Raw genomic sequence first — 23,172 nt, 5'->3', positions numbered from 1 at the left:
CTCAAGGATGGAGGGGGGGGGGGGGGGGGGGGGATGTTAAAACCTTGATAAGTGGTCTTGGTTGCCCAGACTGCACTTTGGGGCTCTCTTCCGGCACACAGTACTGTAAATTTCCCATAATTCATTGCGATTTGTATCCTCAGAGATTCCCCAGAGAAGTCCAGGTCTCCCATGTGTAGACAAATTCATAGACTAGTTGTAAAAATTCTGAAAACGTACTTTTAAGAACACCATTCTTCTCAATTCTCATTTTAAATGATTTGGAAAATTATGCAAGATTGAGAGAGGAGATAGCATTTTTGTAAAATTTTCCACTGATTGTGTCTTCAGCCATACAGAATAATGTGATTGAAAGTAGGGAGACCAGTTGCACCTGTTTTTGAAACAAAAGGATATTGATTTTTTCCAATGGAAATGACAAAAGAAATTTGCATTCTAAGTTTTCTCAGAGAATGACCCCTTCAGTTCGTCATAACTTGCTGCCTAAAAAGTATGGCATTTGTAGTACCTACAGAACATGACTTCCATGGTTGTTTAATGGTTATTTTGAAACTTTTGCTGAAATTTCTAAACGTACTTTTACAGGATATTATTTAACAATTATTCTGATGCTGAACATTAGTGCTTACATGCAGAACTGAAAAAGTTTTTAGAAAAGTAACCTTCATGGATACAAATCAAAGAGAATTGTGGTAATTTATTGTACTGTGCGGCAGTGCCATCCTTAAACTATCAAATCACTAGTCCAGGTATGTTTGAATCTGTCACTATCCAAAGTGACACTGTTCCATTGATGCAATATTATTACAATAGACATAACCATTTAAATTCACATATTGTTTATTATAATAATATTTATAAATTTTAAAATGTTCACAACAAAAGAAAAACATTTCAAAACATGCGTGCATAAACTGTACAATGGTTCAGACTTCAATTCACAGATATTTTGTCAAGAAATTAGAAAATATGCATTAACCTTGCTTTGAATGGCACAACACAAAACGTTCAAACAAAGGGCATTAATTACACAATGAAATGATTTTTCAGCAATGGTCAGTCTGGCCGGAAACTCAATCAATAACTTATGTAAATGGAAAAATATCACCTTGCTGTAACCCCTGACATACACATTTCCTCTTTGAATGAGAAGCAGGTCATTTTGTTTACTCAAATGAGCAACTTTAGTTCAAATAATGTCACTCCATTGAGTTATACAATTGTTTTGAACTGCCTCCTTCCTCCAGTATTCTAAAATGGAGTTTAATACAAGTTTAAACTTCTCATGATGTGTTCAAAACAATATTTAATATCAATAACTGCCTTTTCCTTTACTGTAAGTGTCTAATCAACAAGCTTTGGTCAACTAGCAGTGCAAAAATGTTATTTTTTCTACATGGTCATAAAAAAAAGACCATTGATGGACATTACATGATTGAATCAATATCAAAGACATACACAAACAATATGCTCTCCCTGGTGAGAGACAAGTTCAAACTGTAAACAGTATATATCAAGGCAGCCATCAGATGAACACTTGGCAAAACCTCCCTTCTGGTAGAAATCAATGCCTGTCTGGGGTGCTTTAAAAGGTCAATACACATGAAAATACCTTCCACCCCAAAAATGAGAATGGTCTGAAATTGTACGACAGCTCACCATGGGTAAGGTTTTCTTCAGCCATGTAGTCAATGGATGGATATTGAATGGGGCCTTTGCTACCCAGTATATCAACTTTGTTGATAGTTACCAAAATACCAAATATTTCCATTGGCTCAAAGATAAGTATACCTTGGGCATGTTTTCACGGGCACAGGTAATTTAAGGATGTTATGATATTGTGTATCATGATTTTATAGTTTCCAGCAAACTGAAACATAACACAGTTCACCATAAAAGCAGGGCAACAGATGGTTTGTTGAACACTGATTGTTATGCTATTCAGAATAAAACCAGCATTGATAGAACAACTATCTACACAGCAAATTGTGTTACAAGTTTCTATATGATGACCAACCAACTGTGACAAAGGCATTAGATTATTATTTGTATTTCTGAGCATCCTTGTATTCACCAATTTACCAAGGCAATAGTGAAACACCCAATATACAGAATGTTTCATTCATGTTGTAAAGGGATTCACATGCAATCTTCAGACCTGGACAGACAAACGTCAATTATATGATTGAAACAAAGCAAAGTTATTTCTCATAAAACTACAAAAGTCGATGTTTTGCTACATCTTCCTCCTCCAGTTTTTAGCTGTTTACCTGCCCCTTAAGTTTTGGCCAATCGCGTGTGTCATCTTGTTGTACAATGTTCATCACCAAAGACATTGGCTATTGTTGGATAAAGTACATAAAAATATTCCCATTAACATAGTGTGAAACAACTGGTCATTACTATAACTTCTTTCCAACTCAAGGATACAATGCTTATCTTATATAAGTGTGAATGACGTCAATGAGCATCTAAATAATAAACAGTTGGAAACTAAACATGAATAACTGTAAATTATCATACTTCCACATTCCAAGGGGGTGCTAGCACCACTCATGCCTTTGCACTTGGCATGCGAACATCAAATTTGTATACGGCACCTGCTTATCTTAAACAATACAATTACTTACAGCAACACAAAGGAAACAGTCAAGGGAGGTTTCCAACAGATAAAATTAGAGTCAAACAGAGGTTTAACCATTGCAACTGAGTTGTTTCCTTGGTAAACTATCTTATGATTGGCAACTGATGGGTTAAATTTTTATGTACTGAGCCTTGATGTTACAAACTGTCCGAATGCCTGGAAATCAGAACAAAATCTGTGGTGAAACCCTATAGTTGTTGGCCTTAAAACTTGTATGTAATATAGAAATTGGCAACACATTAACACAATTACAATGTCACCTCTTATGGCAGTAGAAATTAAAATTTAACTTAGGATAAATTTGAAGTCCATTTCATCATACATATATCCAAGACAATCGGTAGATTGTTACAAAGTCCAGTAGTAATATCTTTACCTGGCAATTAACACAATAATTGGTGGCTTTTCTCAACAAAATAACACAACCACAGCCAAGTTCAAACAATGTGGTCATTTCTAAAGCAAAGTCTGATTGCTTTATACTCATATTCACATCAATAATTTTTACAGGTTATAAAGATAAGTACAACATAAAAATGGTATGGATGGTAAAATTCATCCTTAAGTTACATCTACCAGCATGGTTATCCAACTGTTGATTTAGCCAACTTGATGAGAGAAACTTTGTGTACAGTAAATAAATATCAGAAGTGCTTGGGAAGAGTAAATGATGTTTCATTTTCTGTGTCATGGACAAGATCAGATAGGAAGTACCTACTAGTATATCAGCAGCTTTGATCAGACATTACTTTTGCAAACTATGGAAATGCTAGTACAAGTTACTGTCTCCATCTTGACAACAAGCTGCCCAATTCCACTTCTTATTACATCACCATAGGCATCATTGCTCTCTTTACATAAAAAGGGAATCTCTGCTTGTCTTGGCCAAATGTAACCAGCAGTTGAATGACCAGGGGCATATAAAACATTACTATGTACATATTTACACAAAAAATTCTCATTGCACATTTGTACTCAAGTTTGCTTCAAAAATTTTGTGACGCGAAATCTTGAGCATCTCTGATTCTTGACCTCCTGTAGGTAAGACAAAGAAATTCATGGAATTATAATATTCGAATACATGTCAGTTATATGTGTGATAACTTTATGTCATAACACATGCAATACTACAATAATGATTGCTTTTGTCTTTTCCAATGAAATGAAACTTACTCTTGTAAAACCAAAGTGTTTAAATGAATGTTAGCTGTGAAAATAAGTTTGCTGATTTACTTATAACTGCCAGCAAAAAATCTATCTTGATCATCAGAAACATGTACAGTTTTTTAAAAAAATGATAGTTTTTTCCAAACTTTACTTGCATTACTTACTATGATAATAACATTTGATAGATAATAAATGGATTGCTTCTGTCTGCAGTAAAACGAATTCAAAAGTTGAAGGACGAAAACCATCTTTCATTTGACTTTCTTTGGATTTGATCATTGTGTGTGATATCTCAGAGTACCATGCAAGTCAGTTATTTGATTGAAACAAGAATGATCATTACTATTGTAATATGATGAACTGATCAAAATTTAGCCACCCAATGAACAACAGTGTAATCACTAACTTGGCTTCTAATATTTCAACAAAGTACAATATTTTTTTAAAAAGAATTTTCCCATGGCATACATTGTTCACTACTATCATTTGCATAAAATAACATGTTCTGGTTGGGCTGAAAACGGGGACATAATGGAGAGACACTTACACACTGCATTTACTTGTAGCTGGTCTTCCATCCGATGTGCCAGGGATTGGAACACCATCAAATGATGTCATCACTGATTTCTTAGGAAGTTCAGCAGGCAGGGAATTTACTGACATTCGCACATTATCAAACCTGAAAGCATATATATTTATTGATGCTATCATTTCACGGGCAACATACAATGTTTGTCAGTGGTTGTTTAATATTGCTGCCCCTTGATTTAGATTTATAAGCTACTGCAAAGTGTCTTGAAAGCTATGTGTAATTGAATGCAGAGAAGGTAATCCTGACAAAGGCAAATCAACAAGAGATCCAGCTCAGAGATCTGTGGATACATGTCATATTTCTTGAATACATGGCTTGTGTAGGAACACTTGAGAGAAATGAATCTACCATAGTATGACAATATGAATTATTTAAAACCAAACACTGTTATAAAAGGCGTAGAATATGTCATAGTTCATAGCCACACTTACAATAGAGCATGTACTAACTTACAGTGGAAAAAGTTCTTTTCTTGATGATTTGCTGTTGTAGGATATGAGTCTTCCTGACAGAAATAAGGGCTCAAAGCCATGCCACATTACAAATACTAAATATCTCAGAGTAAGGTACATGTGGGTTAGTTGAGTGAGAGTTGTCACTGTCCTTCTGAGAACATCAGATCAAATTGACTATTGGACCAAATATTCTCAAAGTGTGCTAGTATTTGCTAAAATTGACAAGAAAACTAACATTGCTGACACAAACTCAGTCTATTTCATGACAATGTGGCAAAACTGAATATTGAATATTGCCTAAAACTTTACCATCTTTGAAGCGCTCATACAAAATGGTAATTGAACTATTGCAAGTGACTGCTTACCTTGATGCTAAAGAGCTTTCAAATGTCAACATCTCTTGTACTGTAGATCTGATTTGATTCTCAACCTGTCTACTACTAACAACTGTAAAGAAGAAAGACAGACATTCCAATTACATCTGATGCTGGATTACAAAATGTTCTGAAAGTAGAAGATGAGGTATTAACTCTCCTCTACAATATTATCAATGAATGTAAAATCAAATCAACAATATAAGTTCTGGAAAGCAACTCCATCATATCAGTGTTTTTCTGATAATGTCACTTTTGGTTCTTCAGCAGTGTTCGCGGTGACTTTTTTCTCCTCGCGTACGGCATACGCATTAGTCTGCTAAAATTGCGTAATGGCTGGATTTGAGTGCGTAATTTCACTTCCGCACTCAATTGATAAAAAAACGACAGCAAAATACAATGTGCCGTTGAATAAACCTACACTACATATTCGGGTTGTACGATGTAACATTATTTTAATGAAAACAGTTTGCGAACAACTTGAACAATGTTGAAACGTAACAGCGAAGGGTATACATGCAACCGTCACAACACATCGGGCAACCCAAAAGTTAGAGTATGGCAGCTATCCAGACGGTTTCTGGACGTTTCGGCACCAAGACGTTTCGGCCTTCCAATTTCAGGCCCAAAGTCTGAGTCGTTTCGGCACCGCAACCCAAGACGTTTCGACACCGCTGAAGGCTACCTGTGGGAAATAGTGCTGGAGCGTAATGTTACAAATCAAAGTACTAAAAAGTATAGTGTCAACTAACATTCACGTACATGCTTAATCTTTGTGAGAACACGGGAAGAGACCGTAAGAAAAAAACTTCATATCATTTTCAAATCTGTGACACAAGTTATCGATATCAATAGTCGCCGACACGGAAAAAGTTTGAAAGCGGTGAGGAAACAGCACGGCAAAATTCACACAAAATGCACATAAAGTACTGGAACTTACTGGTCAGAACGCAAAGGTCACGCTTACGAATAGGACGGATCAGTCAATTACGAAATAGTTTGAAAAAAAAATCGAAACACAGATGCCGAAACGTCTTGGGTTGCGGTGCCGAAGTGACTTTGGACCGGAAATTGAGAGGCCGAAACGACTTGGGCCGAAACGACTTGGTGCCTGAAAGACCAGTTACCATCAAGACACTTCTGCAGTGTTCAAAATTTATCGGGATTCCGACGAGCTCTACCAATGAATCATTTTTTTCACGGACTCGTAGAGCAAAGTTGAAAGAAATTAAAACAGATTTGTCTGCTTCGACGCCATGCTGCATGTGTGCTTGATCAAAATTTGGGAACAGCGAGACGCGATGATCGTGCACGGTTGCATTTATATAATTTGTCGCAACATTTCTGTCAATCACTCACTTTCAGAAACTATCGCGCTCGCCTGAAAATTAGCAACGTAATTCATAGGCACAGCTGACATGATAACGTGCCTAACGTGATAACGTGTGGACTACGATGTCGATTTTTCAGACAACGCCCAGAGAATTCGAAACTTTCCACACAAAATGAGTGATTGACAGAAATGTGTTGCAACAAATTTCGTCTGGTTGTCGCCTAAGCTCAGTCGTGGGGAGTGCTTCGGTGTTATCCTTTGCGTATAGAAAACGCATAACGATGAAAAAATTGCGTAGAGAGTCAATTTCAATGCGTAAATACACACGATTTTTGCGTAAACGCGAACTCTGTTCAGGTATTTCATCTCTTGACACAGATGATTTTTTGATAAACAACAAACTTGAGACCAATTCTGATTTTTGTTTTGCTTTTTCAAGACAGATATAAGTATAATAATGAGTACCTGTAGACACAGACATGGGTCTCATTACTGGTGCTGACTTCTGTTGAAGTCTCTTCATAAGGGCTCCATCTAAGATCTCTAGCCTTGGTAACAGCTGATGCAGCTCATGATGGTAGCTGTATGTATAAAACACAGAAGGAAAATCATGTAAATATGTAGCATGGCTTTGAAGGCTGTCAGTGTCACTCACAAAATCTGATGAATGCAAAACATAGTTCCTTAATTAAAAGACTGGTAGCTGTCACTTTTGATGATGTTTTTCACAAGTTTGTTTGAAATGTCATTACAGTTTCTTGTTCTACTTCCCAAAGTAAGGTGAGATACACAGGGTAAGCTTGTCAACTTAGTCTGTACATGTGTAGACTGCATTGTTATTGTTAACAAGTGAATTCTATTCTGGACTGGAATTCAATGTAAACAATAAAAGTGCATTTTACATGGCACTGTATAGATGCGGTACTGACAAGCTAAAAGGTTAGTGTTTCAACATGCTATGGGAGTAGAATGAGAAACGTTAGTAAAAAAAATCATCTAAAGATATTGCTACTAAACCTTGAAAAGGAAGCATACAATCTTCACATGTGTGAAACTTCTCAGTACCTTTGTTGTGTGTCAGATTAAATGTCACTATGTAACTAGTACCACAACAAATATCTTAGATTTGCTTCATTTGTTGACAATACAGAGCTGACAGGTATTTGACTTCAAAAGTAGGTTCAATATATCACACATATCTGACTCTCACACGGCACATTTACCAAGTACCAATGCCTTAGAATAACACAAATATCATCTCACACAAAAATTTGAGCATTTTGAATAAATGTTTTAAAAGATGTGAGGCTACAGGGTGGCAGTCTTGCTAGCAAATACTGTAAGAAGAAACATGTGTGGTTGTTTACTATGTTTGAATTATTCAGTTTTCTGTTGCTGGTGTCCTTACTGTACGGCAATGGTGTAAATTGCACATACAAATCAACCAGTCAGTTGGTTGGAAAACATGCTGTCAAATTAAATACCGTGTATCGCTAAAAATCACAGTCTATGATGTTTTATAGCTGTTCAGTTTCTGTGAAGTTTATTATCGATTTGTTATTTCACCTCTGTTTCTCTCCCCCTTCTGCTGCAAATGGATTGCTGGAGACAAACAATTCGACCAGGGTAGCCATCTTGGATAAACAACACTGGAAAACATACATATACAATACATTTTTTACATCTTATTATTCTATGATACTTACAGTACAACTGATACAACCATAGAAATACCGCAATGAAATATCTTGGCACAATACTAACAAAGGTTTGGTAATTTTCTAGATGTATCACTCTATTCAAAGACTAGCGGAGGACTGATCCAAATCTCTACTGAGATTGTAGAATCTATAAACAGGATTTACCAAATCATAAATGTCCCTTCAAAATACAATGTTACATTTCCAAAAATGATGAATTGTACACCTTTTCTTGAAAAGGTTTATGTTTAAAAAACCAAACAGTAATAAAAAGACACAATATTTAGACTACCAGCATATCATTTTCTGAATACTCACAATCTCTTTCCAGTGTTTTATCCTATTACTGATAACATTGAGTGTTTGCAAGGATGGCATAGCTGAAATAAATGGCTCTAACAATTCTATCTGATTATGTGCGATATTCAAATCTTCCAATGACCTGTAAACATGAAAAAGTAATTAAAAAAAATGATAAAAAAAATCTGTGTCAAAAAATGCATTTAAAGTGGTCAACAATGACTGGTCTCAAAAAGTTTGAAAAGAGTTCTTCATATCATTTCCTTTAATTGGACCAGGGAAGTTACAGTTCGAGCGACAACTAACAGTGGTAAGAAATTCCTTCATGAATGAGGAAACTGAGGGCTTTGTGATAAGATTCTTAATTTCTGTTGATTCACAATAGAAAGGATACTTCATCATATGGTTTGCCTGATAGTTATGATCAATAGCTGTTTGCTAATGGTATATGACAGTGCAAAACATTCGTCTTTTGAACAGAACAAACAGTCATAACATCCTCATCTGACAATGAAGTCTAGAGACAATTTGATGGTTACCTGGTACTAACTACATTGATTTTGATCCTGACAGTTCAGTGCAATGCAAAAATGTGTATTATTGTATGATCACAGCTGTGTCACCAATGGCACATGAACATGCAACAGTGACTACCAATATATTGTGAAAGACAGACAGAAAGAAATATGATCTATAAATAGTCACTTACTTAAGTTTACCGACAGCTTTGACACTTTCATTTGAAAGACAATTATTGCTTAAATTCAGAGTCTGCAAAGAGATTATTTTGATGTTACTGTAAAGTTAATCCAAAAATTGAATGAAAACTCAACCAATGTTTCCATACAAACTGATTTGTGAACAATGCATAAAGTTATATTATTGAGTCATGAATTAGGAATTATTGAAATAATTGAAAAATTAAAACATACAATAGCATATCCACCTGTTTTATTTAAAACCATCATATATAATGAAATAGCATTTGAACCAAAGTTGGTGACTAGGTTGTGATTTCTAAGGATTATTGGTCAGTGATATAATGCCCTTTTGCACAAAACATATTGATCTCTATTCTAATACTGTAAATTCATTGCATACTTGACTTTGAAGTTAGGTTTGATTGGAAATAGGAAAATTCAAGAAATCAAATTATAAACCTACATTCCATTGTGACTGACGAATAAAGTTTGTCAGTACACTTGACAGCTGTTTCACAGCATCTTCTTAAGTTCATTTCAATTTTACCATTAAATATTAGAAAAAGTACATTTCAATTTTACCATTGAATATTAGAAAAGTACATTTCAATTTTACCATTGAATATTAGAAAAGTACATTTCAATTTTACCATTGAATATTAGAAAAGTACATTTCAATTTTACCATTGAATATTAGAAAAGTACATTTCAATTTTACCATTGAATATTAGAAAAGTACATTTCAATTTTACCATTGAATATTAGAAAAGTACATTTCATTTTACCATTGAATATTAGAAAAGTTCATTTCAATTTTACCATTGAATATTAGAAAAGTTCATTTCAATTTTACCATTGAATATTAGAAAAGTTAATTTCAATTTTACCATTGAATCTTAGAAAAGTTCATTTACTCACTGTAATATTAGGAAGCCCTTTCAGTCCTGATATATCTGTTAATTTGTTGTTTGACAGATCAACTTCCTGAAGCTACAATGGAAGAAATCAAAGAAATGGGTCACATGAGTCAGAAAATTCTATACTGCAGTTGAACACTACTGTAACATGCATGAATAGTATCTCTAGCTATTTTGAGGAGCAAAAATGGAGAGGATATTTACCCTACATGTCAGAAAAAATTCAGGACAGACAAACTTGTCAAACATCTTGATTGTGAGGCTGATCATGAGTGTATTTTATATCTTTATACTAGGTCCTTTTCCTGAAATCACACGAGCCCTTGGGAAATTATTGCAAAAATGACAGCCACTTGATGAAATCCAACAACAATATGAATCCCATTCAAGATCTCTAAAGTGTTATCCTTGCAAAATATTGTTGTAATGATATCAAATGATCTGGTACTTTTTTACTAAATCTGTGAAGAAAACATCACTGAATCTGAAAAGTCAAACAAACAGTAGCTGGACTACCCCGTGCATCATTTCCATATGACGGTACATTGACCTTATGAAGTCTTAAAGATGACAGCACTGGCACACACAGTAAGTGAGGCTACCCACAATTCTCCATGATCCGTACACACGGAGATCACTCACTGAACTGAAGCAAATTTCTTCTGTACACAGAACAGCTTGGTCCATATTTCGAAATTCTGGGACCATAGTTTTGATAATCATAATTCTCTAATTTCTCACTGTGAATAATGAGAAGATCAACCCCTTTTCCGCGGAGGAGATAGCAATTTTGTGATTTTGTCAACATAGTTTTTTGACAGCCATATGCAATATTTTCAAGGAAACTAAGGGAATAAGTTGCATCTGTGTTGGCAAAAGAAAGGGTATTGATTTTTTTGAATGTTTGTAACAAAGGAAATTTGCATGTCTGACAGGTGGTATGATGAGACCATCTTAGTTGCTGATAACTTTACCTTGACAAGTGTACAATTTTTAGCACCTTCAAACGTAGCATTCTTATGCAATTTACTCCTGAACTTTAAACATAATCAATAATTTTGGACCATAGTTTTAACCAATAATTCTAAAATTAAATTTTAAGTTTCAAATTGTTCAGAAACTGATAAAATTGAAGAAGCCTTTAGCAAATAATGTCTGAGCACACAAATCAAGGGGAATTGTGGGTAGTCTCACTTACTGTGGCACATGTTACATTTCTGGGAAATATCCCCGGTACACTCAAATGTAATTGCAATCATATATTCAAATATTCAGTAGCTGGTGAATAACCTTTAAAGACAAAGACATGAGGTCAGATTTCAGGCACTAGAGACAAGTTAATCAATGTCTCTGCATTCTCCCAACTCATGGCTAGTTTTGATCTTCAGACTAGCTCAAATTTCATAATATAGATTTTAAATATCAAGTCAAAAGAAGCTTCCATACATTCAGTTTTTAATTTGCCATACTGTATGCATGCACTGGCAGATATCAAGTGCATACTTATCTCAGCAGCTGATTGTTAATTGAGCACCAGCATGTCAGTTTATCACAGATAATCTTTGATTTATAAAGTCATCTAGATATCTTAGAATTTAAATCTGATACCATCCCAGAAATGTAACATGCACCTTTGGCCAACAGAACAACCAGTCAACACATACCTTCTTACATCTACTGAGGTCAGTAACTCTTTGAAGTCTGTTCTCTGAGGCATAGAGTTCCTCCAAACACTGGAGACAGTTCAAACTCTGTGACAGTGTAGAGAGAAAATATCAGATTCTGTAGCTTCTTTGACTTACTAACAAAATAAATACATTTTAGAGTAAAATACAAAATATTTTGAAAACAGTTTTGATGAATAATATTGCAAGATACAACCTCAGTCCAACTACAAACATTGAAGTCACTCAGAAACAGTGGGCATGTCCCAGAATCTTGACAAAGCAAGTACGATCTTGATATGTTTTAGTAGTACATCCATTCAATACTTGCAATTGAAAATGTGTGACTGCAAATTCAGTAGCTTTACATAAGTACATGATTCTTGCAGACACACTGAATCATTGATGCATACACTGCAAACCTTCACTAATTACAAATGTGAAAATACTACACTGTTGAATCATCAAATGATTGATCATAAACAAACTATTGTTAAATAACAGGCTCCCGGGCTACCATAAAATGTTATACTGACTGATTGAATGAACCCAAATAAGATGAATTGAATTGGACAAAAAGGCTATTGTTTGAAGTACCGGTACATGAAACATTTAAAGTTTTGACATGGTCTGGGGCATGCACACCTAATTGTGCCATTCATATCTGTAGCACTGAAGACCTTAGAAAATATTAGTAACAATCACATTTTCACGTCTTGAGTCTAACATGGTTCTCAGAGGCCCAATAACAGAACTTACCTTAATATGATTAATTACCAGCACATCAACAGTAATAGAAAATGGTATTACGTGAATGATTAAACCATTTATGGGTACTTACCACAAGGTTATCAATTCTATTGTTGCTGATGTCTAAGAAGGTGAGCTGACCACAGACTGCTAACTCTCTGGATTCCACTTTACATATCTGATTATTATCAAGCCTCAACATCTTCAATTTCCTTAGATTTGAAAGACCTTTCCCTGTGGAGATAAGGGTTCCATGTCAATGTGAAATGCTCAATTCAAAACTGAGATGAATAAAATTAAAAACAGTGACGGTATACTACCAACCAGAACAGAGAAGCATTGGTATTGACAATTGACTGGCTAATCCAAATAACTAATGGGTAAAGTTTCAAACAAATGAAATAATAGTACTTGGCAATAATACAGAATACATGAAATCTAGGAATAGGTTTCAAACTTTGGGAATAACTTTTATAAAAAGAGTCTTCAAATACCATTGAGGTGTTTCTTGTCATCATCTTTTTTTGCACATAATGTGTCATACATTGGATTTCCATTTCATATTCACAATAAAACACAATCACTTATACAAGTTGAACTGAAACCTAAACATCTGTATGAAAAGGAAATTCACTTTAATGTAAATTCTCCTGAAGTGTAAAGTGACTCACCTATTGATCTAATCTTGTTGTGTTGCAATAAAAGATTACACATTTCTTTGCACCTGATGATTGAAATAGATAATATGCATCATTGAACTCAAATAAATAGTCGTAAATAGAATAATCAGTTTTGTCAATACCTGCTTTGAAATTCTCTGACATGAAATTGTAATATGATGTCTTCACATGGTGGATATTTTGATGAGCTAACAGAATTATTTAATGGATGAAGAATATGGGCTGCTCATGGTTATAGCTGTTGACGTGGTAACAGTTTTAGAGTTTAGCGTTTTCGGCAAAGAATACTCTTTTATATAGTTGTGTATGAATATTCAGAGTATGACCTAAATTATGGACCTCCTAATTTATTAATAACACAATGGAAGTTCTTTTGTGAGTGTAACACTCCATTTTTTTATCTTTATTTATGGTCAAAAGCCATACCACCAACTGTAACACATAAATATGCTCCTAAAATGTGCACATTAACAAAACATCTCAATAAGTTAAATGGAAACAAAATGAACTTACCCTTCAAGATTTTTTATTTCAGTAATTTGATTACCATACAGTTTCAGCTCCCGCAGATCTAAAGAGTGACAAAAAGCTAAAGGAATAACTATGTGTTGTGAATATTTGGCATCTTCTAAACACAATACAACTATACAAAACCTTATGTTTTCAGGTTTGACAATCTTATTCTGTGCATAGCAATGTTCTTGATTCACAACAAAAATGGCTGAACTTCTCCTTCTTTAGAAGTCATTAAAGTGACTTTCAATTAGTGCATAATAGTTCTGACATCACACTTTATTACTTCATAACTAATGTATTTCATACATTGTAAACTGTACATAGCATGGAGTATATTGTTCAAGGTCCCTTGTAAATAATTCTTTGAACACCTATTGATATTCAAAAATGAATGAAATACACAAATTTTAAGAAGTTTTGCCTGTTGCAATATTAGCACTTTACTTTGGTATCCAGTCTATGACACATTAGAATCACTGAAACGTGTACCTGATAAACTCTCACAAAGTGATAGCAAAGTAGGGTCAAATGACACAATTAACTTACATACTTGCAAGAGAGAAGGGCACAATGCTCAATCCAAAATACCAAAACTATTTGTTTATTACATCTGTGACTTCAATGTGCATGGTTAAATTCATAAACTGAGATTACTGGTCCTAGAAATATGACATTTACTGCATTGTGACAACAAGATCGTTTTCTGTGGCAAATGACAGCAACAGGTGACAACAGCAACAGCATAAATAAGCTCAAACAGCCTGGTACTTACTGTATTCAAGTTCAGGTTTTCAATGTTCTTGATGTAATTACAAGACAAATCCAATATCCTCACTTTGGCAAACTACAAATAGAGTAGAATATGGTGCAATTTGAGAAACTTCACAGTAGAGGATAAAAGGATAAACAAACTCATTTTAAAGTATTCATTTGTTTGATAATACTGTAACTGGTAGACAAAGACTATTGTAATCTATGGAATGTAACATTTTCATTTCATTTGTCAATGATATCATCCAGGGAAAAAATCATACCTCAGTTTCATTATTCAATTTCTGACCAACATATCAATGCTGATAGATCTTGAAAGATTTACATGCACTTGACATTGTACAGTATGCATGAAAAGAAATTTGATTCACCTACTACTACCATACACATTGTATTATATACAGTACTTCTAACCGTCTTTACATTATTTCTTTCATAAAATATTGCACTCTTAGAAAGAGGAAGCACATGTGATCTCCTTTCAATGATACCAAAGATTTACATAAGTTTGCCATATCACCAACAATTTGTTGAGGGGCAGGGAAGCAAAGATTGAAAAAATTAACTTACCTTAGTAAGGTTATTTATTTGTGCTATTTTGGATGCATGTAAATCTACCTCATAGATTCTATCATAAGTATTTTCTCCAGAGTGTTGCAACTGTAGATCAAAAACATGAAAACCTCTTTTAACATTACACTAGAAAGTTATTACATGTACTTCACCATCTTCCTCATCAATGATAATTTTTTATACCCTTTTTCACTCATTGAACATGTTCTGACACCAAATATCAACTTATATATATTCTTAGATATTTCTATTCTGTTTTGCATTGAAGGTTAGCAAATATTGTATAACACTAGCTCTAGTTTTAAGTCTTTCAACCCCTTTTCAGAAAAAAAATGCAATTTATATCAAATATGGTTTCTTCAATATTTACCATACTGGTACATCAACAACATTTTTTCATGTCTGAAGTGATAATTAATCTTGATGTACACAATATTGAGGTTGGTTAACAATGACAAAGCATGTTTTTGTGGGTGTTTTTTTTTTCACCACTAGCCAATGTCACGTCTACAAAAGTGTATTATTTACTTTGTGGATAGATAGCAAAATACTCCAGGATGAAGCAAAAATAGAAAGATGTAGTCCATACATCTATGAAGACAATGTATATAATGAAAATTACTGACCATTGTAATTACAGCCTTGTCAATGCAGGTGAATTTTGTTATACAATCACAAGATGATCATTGATAATGTATCCAATTATCTAGTGTTGGGGCCCCAGGTGTTTTCTATATTTTCAAATTCCCTGGCATTGCCCAAACCTCTAAAATAATAGCAATAATGTATGCTTTTCCAGCCAATAATGGAATCAAGTAAACTTTGAAACTGCATGATGTGCTCAGCTTTGCCTCATACATTGTGTTGTGCAAAGATTCCTTGCGTCCATTATGGGCTGGGAGTGGGTACATATTGCATAAATAAATGGCTTAAACAATGAATTTTTCAATTTAAAAAAAATGATTTCAACACTCACAATCATTTGAGGATTGATTTCAGAAGTTATCCTGTTTGATGCTGTCTCTTGACTTGTATCCCCAGCTGATGGAACGTCTATCATCACTACACTTTGTTCAGTGTCACTGTCATCATTCTCAACAGTACTGTCACGTTTGGATTTGGTTGCACTTCTTCCATTGGTAGCACTTCTGACCTGATGATTTCTGTGAGGAGACAATAGTCACAAGTTACGGCTTAAATGATATGAAAAATATAAAAACTGTTAAGAAGGTACTGACTGTAAGTACAGTAATACCTGACCTTATTGAACTCAGTCGTAGAGATGGTGGCATTTCAACCTTTGCTTGTTCTTTGCTGTTTTGTGTTCAGCTGTTTGTTGAATGAGACATGTAGGCCATTTCTACATTGGACTTTGATGAGATTGGAGAGGATACATATTTCTCACAAATTATTTATCACAAAATTACTTTATGATCTAATTTACACATGATGTGAAGATTCATTTTTTACAAGGGCTGTGGATGGATTGGGAATGTAGTCAATAAACCTTGTCAGCCATCACATGTAAAAATGTTGTGAAGTGCGACCGGGATGACAGAAGAAAGGGGGTATTGGGATAGTGCTCATTCCTAAACAGTGACAGAAACTTAACCTGTTAATCAATGGAACACTGACCTGAACACCCTACTGTTCATTTCCCATCAACTAAACTGTTTGCAGTACCAGGCACTTTCATGTACCAGTACATAATCCAGTACAGTACAGGCCCAGGGAATGCAAAGTTATCTAGTTCTCTGGTGCAATATATTGCTCTCAGAACCACACATGCACAGAGCAAGTCTAAGGTCAGCATTTCTGAATTGCCTGTCCTAGGTGCAACCTTCTTAGCAGGTGCCTGATTTGGCTAGTGCAACTAAGACTTGTCGTTAACAAGAGCAATAATACAAGAGCCATTGCAGGGAGAGTGTGTTTCTTTCTGATGTATATCATATTGTGTCCTTTTGAAAGATGGTGTTACATGTACCGTGAAATGTGATCGCCAGGATGCACAATGGAAAGGTGGACAGAAAGTGAAATGTCAAAAAGCGATAAAAGTTTGAATTTATTCTCTACCAGATATTAAGAAGTCGAATATACTGCTGTACACAATTTAAAATAATGATATTTATATATAATCCCATGGTATTTTTCTCTGTTTGACATCATCGTATACGAGTGTTTTACGGCTTCGCGAAAAACACTCATATACGATGATGTCAAACAGAGAAAAATACCATGGGATTATATATTTATCACATGAACAGTCTTCTTCTTATTTTTCATTGATGTGGATGGATCAAAATTATTGTAACAAATTGCATGATTTTCATCGCGATTTTGTGTTTTATTTATGTGGATTAGTTTCATTTCATGAGTAAAGCGACTCGTCATCCAGGAGATGTGCAAATGTTTACAGGTATACTTTCATTCATAAATCCGATTAAGCTGAGATTTTGATACAACATTACCCAAGCCCTGCGTACAGGTCTGTGTATTCCCGGCGTTATACTGCCTCCATCACAGCCGTATAACGCCGGTAACACACTGCCCTTATTTATTGTTGAACGGCATTTCGTGCTTGTGTGTGTCCTTTTCCTGAACTAGTCCCAGACCCCAAATATGTTGATTTTCGAACGAGTAGCAACACGCACGTTGATTGTATTCACCATCTGAACAGCTTCTAGTCATCTCCACCCCTGACCGTATTTAATTCTCTTTCTACCAGGCTCCATAGACAAGCCATAGAAATTACTACAACTTAGGAGAAAGAGGATTAACCTCGTCAGCCCGGGTCACCTTGAAACCTCTACCCTAGTCACTTCAACCCCCACCTACCTAAGGGCTTTAGTAGAAGCCGGTAATGCAGAGAACACACAATGTGCCAAAATTCCCCATGGCTAAAAGGCAGATGTATTTTATTCTTGTAGAAGGCAAATCATCGTCACTTTATTAAGGTGGTTGGAAAGGCTATTTTTGCACCAATTCTTTTCTCAGAGTTAATGTCAAATTTCAAGTGTTAGAATCAAGATATTTAGTTCAAATTTTCAGGATAACTCCCTTAGTTAATATTTCTCCAAAGAATATAAAAATTGTATATTTGCAGCCATGATTTTGAAATATGACACCAGTAAATATTAAAATTTAATTTTCATATTTTTTTTACATATTTGAATTTAATAATAATTGGATAGTATTAATATTACCAAATTAGTTATAAATATGTTGACACTATTTATTGTAAGATTTGTACGGCAGGATTTATAAATAAAATTTGTTTTATGATTTTACATGGGTTTATATATCAAAAAATTATTAAAAATTCTTTAAAATTTCAAAATGTGATTTTTCAAAAAGTACTTCAAATACAGGAAAATTGTGCCTTACAAATCTTATCTGTAACCTTGTTAATAGGCTGTAAAAATTCCATGTCCATATCTCATTTCAAAGTTGGATTAAATTGGTATACAATTATGTAGGAAAACTGTTATTCTGTCAAAAATGTTGAAAACAAGCCATATTTGCACCCCTCTTTTGAAGTCAAAGAGCAGTTTTTTTGGTTAATCTCACTTTTGACACCTCTTTGACACTCAAAGAATGTAAAAATGCATTTACAATAGCAGTCACTCACTCTGAATGCCAGCACCGCCTTGTCAAACTTTCCTGAAAAACAGCAAATAATGACTTTCCCTTTTCAAACATTTTATTAAAAGCTAGGGGACCTCTACCATAGTTAATACACTAAGGACTCCCCAACTTCTTCTTATTTGGTCAGTTTTTCAGAAGTTTTAACAGGCTATAACTCTGCAATGCCTTTGTGCCCAAATGTCTAGTTTTTTTTATTCCACAGAGAATGTTGACTACTTTTATATTTTAATAGTTTTGTTGAAATTTATAACTGACGCTCTAGCCTTTCCAACCACCTTAATACACACAGGCACTAGACTGTGGTGCCTGAATTTAGCATATCAAAATGGCTACATTACTGTTAGAAGCAAGCAGATTTTCTCACAGAAACACCGTCAATTCTCCCTGGCAAGTTGCATGATATATTTAAAATGTTGTCATGTAACAGGAAAAGAGTGACCAGACCGAAGTGACTAGGGTACTGGGGCCAAGGTGACTATAACCAGCGACAAGACAGTGTGCCCTGCCTGTAATAGCACTCCAATCATATGTTGATGATGGCTCTGAAACAGGACTTAGGCATTGTTAATAAAACAGATTCTTTCTTTGTAGCTTTTTATTGATTGAAGTAGTCTTTGGTGTTGAGATATCAACTGATTACAGTTATTGGGAAGGTTAATTTCCTGACGGGTAGTTGATGAGCAATAATAGTAGGACTGGGTTTGGGTATGAAGAATGAGATGGTTTTGGTGTGAAATGGTATGGGACATGGTGGTGTGGTGCAACTTGGCTTTGGTGCGAAGAGTCTGGCAACGTTATGGGTAAGTGGTGTGGGACGAAGTGGGTTTTGGTATGAAATGGCACAGGTGTATGTGGACTGGGGTTCCCAGACACATCACACCATACCATCTCGTCCCATACCATTTCACACCAAAACCACTTCGCACCAAAACAACCTCATACCAAAACCTCTTTGCCCCAAAATCATTTCACCCCCAAAACAATGCCACTTCACCCCAAACTGTTGTCAACCGGTAAAGCCGAAAATAACCAATCACTGCCATAGAAGTTTTCATCACATTCAGGACTACAGGTAAAGTCTTGAAAATGTACACATTTCAAATAAATGACAAGAGCTATTCCCCGCAACGCACCCGAGTTGAAGCATTGTAGTTTGCATTTGTCTTTTTTCTAGCTCTACCGTTTGTGGTTTTGTGCAAGAATAAATGGTTTGTGGTGGCAAAAATGTCCTGACAATTTAATGCTGCAAAGTTGCAGGTAAAAACAACGCTGTGATACATTGTTGTTTCAGGACGGGTAGTATTTTGATGGTACATATTGCATACACTGTTGAAGTGGTGTTAGTACAAGTGGGAACTTGGGGCGAAGTTAAGTTGGACGAGATGGTACTTAGGACGAGGTGGTTTTGGTACGAAATGGTTTTTGGATGAAGTTGTGTGGGGGCAAAGTGGTTTTGGTGCAAAGTGTTTGGACCCTGTGGACTGGATCATGTGGGTAGTTTTAGTTATGCTACATTGTGACATGTGACAATCCACACACAGATAGTCTACGTATCAGAACGTTGTAATGTAGCATAACTCTACACTAAAATGGTAACTGGTAGATTGGGCCCAAGTCGTTTCGGCCTCTTAATTTCAGGCCCTGAGTCGTTTCGGCACCGCAACCCAAGAGGTCTCGGCATCCCTGTTTCGATTTTTTTTCAAACTAATTATTAATTGACTGACCCGTCATATTCGTAAGCGTGACCTTTACGTTCTGACCAGTACTTTAAGTGCATTTTGTGTGATTTTGCAATACTGTTTCGGCACTGTTTTCAATCTTTTGCCGTATCAGCGGCTATTACCATCGATAATTAAACTTGTATCACAGATTTGAAAATGAATAATGATATGATTTTTTTCTTACGGTGTTCTGCCATGTTCTCACCATGGAGGTAGTAGAGACTACTACCTCCATGTTCTCACAAAGACACAAGTAAGTACGTGAATGTTGAAATATACTTTTTTAGTGCTTTGATGCGTAACGTGTAACGTACATTACGTTCTAGCACTAGTTACCCGAGGTAGCCTGTGGTAAATCACGGCTTTGTGGAGGGACCGTGGATAAATAGAGCGGTGCTGAGACGTGTTAAGTCGCGGTACCGAAACGACTTGGTGCCAAAACGTCAAGAAACCCACTAAAACTACCCAGTCCACATACGCCTGTGTGAAATGGTTAGGGCCGTCTGCTGCATGCTGTGTACCTACCAACAAGCCACTGTCTGTGAACCCGTTCAAACAGATTTTACATTTGTCACCGACGTCGCTACTCAAACAAAACTTAGATCTTTGCTGTCACACTTACCTAATAGGTGGAGTTTTCCTTTGATAATGTGATGATGAAACGGATCGGGAAGGGGGTTTGGGTCTCCCTGAGGAGAACTGACGGAGAGTTTTAGCACTCATTTCGACGGAAAATATTTTGACAGCGGATAGATGGTGTTGTGTTCAGCAATGCGCCATGTTTAAAATATTGTTCGTTTGTTTGCGGGTAACTTTCTCCAGGTTACCATGCCTCAAATGTACGCGTCCCAGCAGGGCAGCGTTCCATGGCAGGTGAACGTAATCATGTGATAATACACTAATCAGTGTTTTTACGGGATTGGTGGGGGAGGGGGTTGCAGGGGAAATTGATTGCACCTTGTATCCCGACAGTTAGGAATTTGACCGCTACGTTACACCTGCAGACACTGGGACTATGTGGTAGCTTATTAGTAGCTTATTAGTCTAATTGTCCCAATATAAATCAGGCTCAAAAACAAACCCTTCAAATTATAGAGGAATCGCTATTTCAAGCTGTTTAGGAAAATTATTCACTAGTATACAGGGGTTTGAAGTAGGGGCCAGAATGGAAAAGTAGGCGGCTTGCAGCTGGCATGACAAAGCGGTCGTCGTCGGGGTAGGGTCCGGGAGGCCCCTCCCGGCCGAAGGCCGAAAACCCTGAAAAAATGAGCTAAAATTCACTTTTTACAGTTCACAGTCACTTGAATTTCTAGTATTTTTAGGAGAATTGTCAGCAGTGTTCCAGAGCAATTTATGGTCATATCATAAAAGCCATTTTCCTGGGAGATTAGGCCTAAATATGATAATTCATAATTAAAAATGATAAAATGTGGTAATGTTGACGATATTTTGAACAAAGAAAACTGAAGTCTTTAGAGCCTTTATGCTTTTAGGAGGTAAACTATAATAATTCACCATTATTAAGGATATAAAATTGATATTGTAGATGATATTATACAGTGTTTCATCTAGACAGGGGGATAGGGGATTCCCCCTCTGTTGAAATGTTGGCACCCCAATTAATTTGTCAAGGGGGACCACTCCCCCCCCCCCCCATGAAATGGTGCCAGTCACACCTTAGAGGTACAAGTAGAACACATGAACTGGTGAAATGCCCCCGAAATTTTCTGGTAAAGGGGCAAAATCCCCTTGTTGATGCCATCCTGGATGAAACACTCATATTTTAAGCACAGTAAATGAGAAACTTTTCATTAATGTACTATGCTGAAAATTAAGAACCCTGATGTTTGGTATGGAAATCTGTAGATGAAGAATTTTATACCACTTGGGAGGTAAAAAGGATAATTTATATAACGAATAATGATAAAAACTGACAATCATTACCATATTTCGCAAATAGAATCAAAGACCCTCAGGGTTATTTGACTATATGGGTATGCAAAGTAAGAACCTTGATATGGGATATGAAAATTTGTACGTTCAGAAGCTCACATTTGGATTTAACCTGACGATCGTTTTGAAGTGAATTTAGAGGTCTGATCTTATTTTAAACCACTCTGGGCGACATTCTTATTCAGGCGGACGTGCATTGCACTGCGGTAGGCGTAAATGTGAAGGTATATCATAACCAGCTGGACGTATGATATGTACTGCTTTTCGGTCTAGCCACGCCAATTATTGGCGTGGCTAGACCGAAGGCAGTACATATCATACGTCCAGCTGGTTAGGGGAACACCATTTGATTTCGGGGGAGGGGGTATGGAGGATTTTGAGAAAAAAAAAATTGTCGCCAGGTGAGATAGAAGAAAAAAAATTGATCCTGTCATGGCCTGAGAAAAAAAATGTCATAACAGACAGAAGTGAAAAAAAAATTGTCACAATACACCAGAAATTAGCAAAATTTGGAAACCCTATTCTCATGTATTCTTTGCCGGCGCGCCGCTATAGGCGGCGCAAATGGTTTTACCACAAGCAATTCTTATGTTTTTTTCCAGCACTTATGATATAAGCATGCACTACATAGGTCTACTTTACACCTCAGTGCACTTAATGTTTCTCTTCCCTTTTCTGACCCAAGAAATCATATTTCAGGATTTCTGTTGCAATAT

At 35.8% G+C, this 23,172-nt stretch overlaps 1 protein-coding gene across 1 annotated transcript; it reads right to left on the bottom strand.

Moving 5' to 3' along the window:
* Positions 1–822: 822 nt before the first annotated feature.
* Positions 823–21,340, bottom strand: LOC139152072 (protein phosphatase 1 regulatory subunit 7-like). Its single transcript, XM_070725163.1, has 16 exons — positions 21,126–21,340; positions 16,114–16,300; positions 15,135–15,224; positions 14,567–14,637; positions 13,791–13,850; positions 13,269–13,321; positions 12,689–12,831; positions 11,848–11,934; positions 10,185–10,256; positions 9,275–9,336; positions 8,584–8,707; positions 8,132–8,214; positions 7,031–7,146; positions 5,224–5,305; positions 4,359–4,490; positions 823–3,679 (listed from the first exon to the last, which is right to left on the bottom strand). The coding sequence occupies exons 1-16, from the start codon at positions 21,224–21,226 to the stop codon at positions 3,631–3,633; spliced, it is 1,512 nt and encodes a 503-aa protein (XP_070581264.1). The 5' UTR covers positions 21,227–21,340; the 3' UTR covers positions 823–3,630.
* Between the last annotated feature and the right edge of the window lie 1,832 nt (positions 21,341–23,172).

The sequence above is a fragment of the Ptychodera flava genome, chromosome 15 (assembly GCF_041260155.1).
Source record: "Ptychodera flava strain L36383 chromosome 15, AS_Pfla_20210202, whole genome shotgun sequence".
NCBI lineage: Eukaryota > Metazoa > Hemichordata > Enteropneusta > Ptychoderidae > Ptychodera > Ptychodera flava.
Note: the sequence above shows the minus strand (reverse complement) of the source record. Positions and strands in the feature narration are given on the sequence as shown.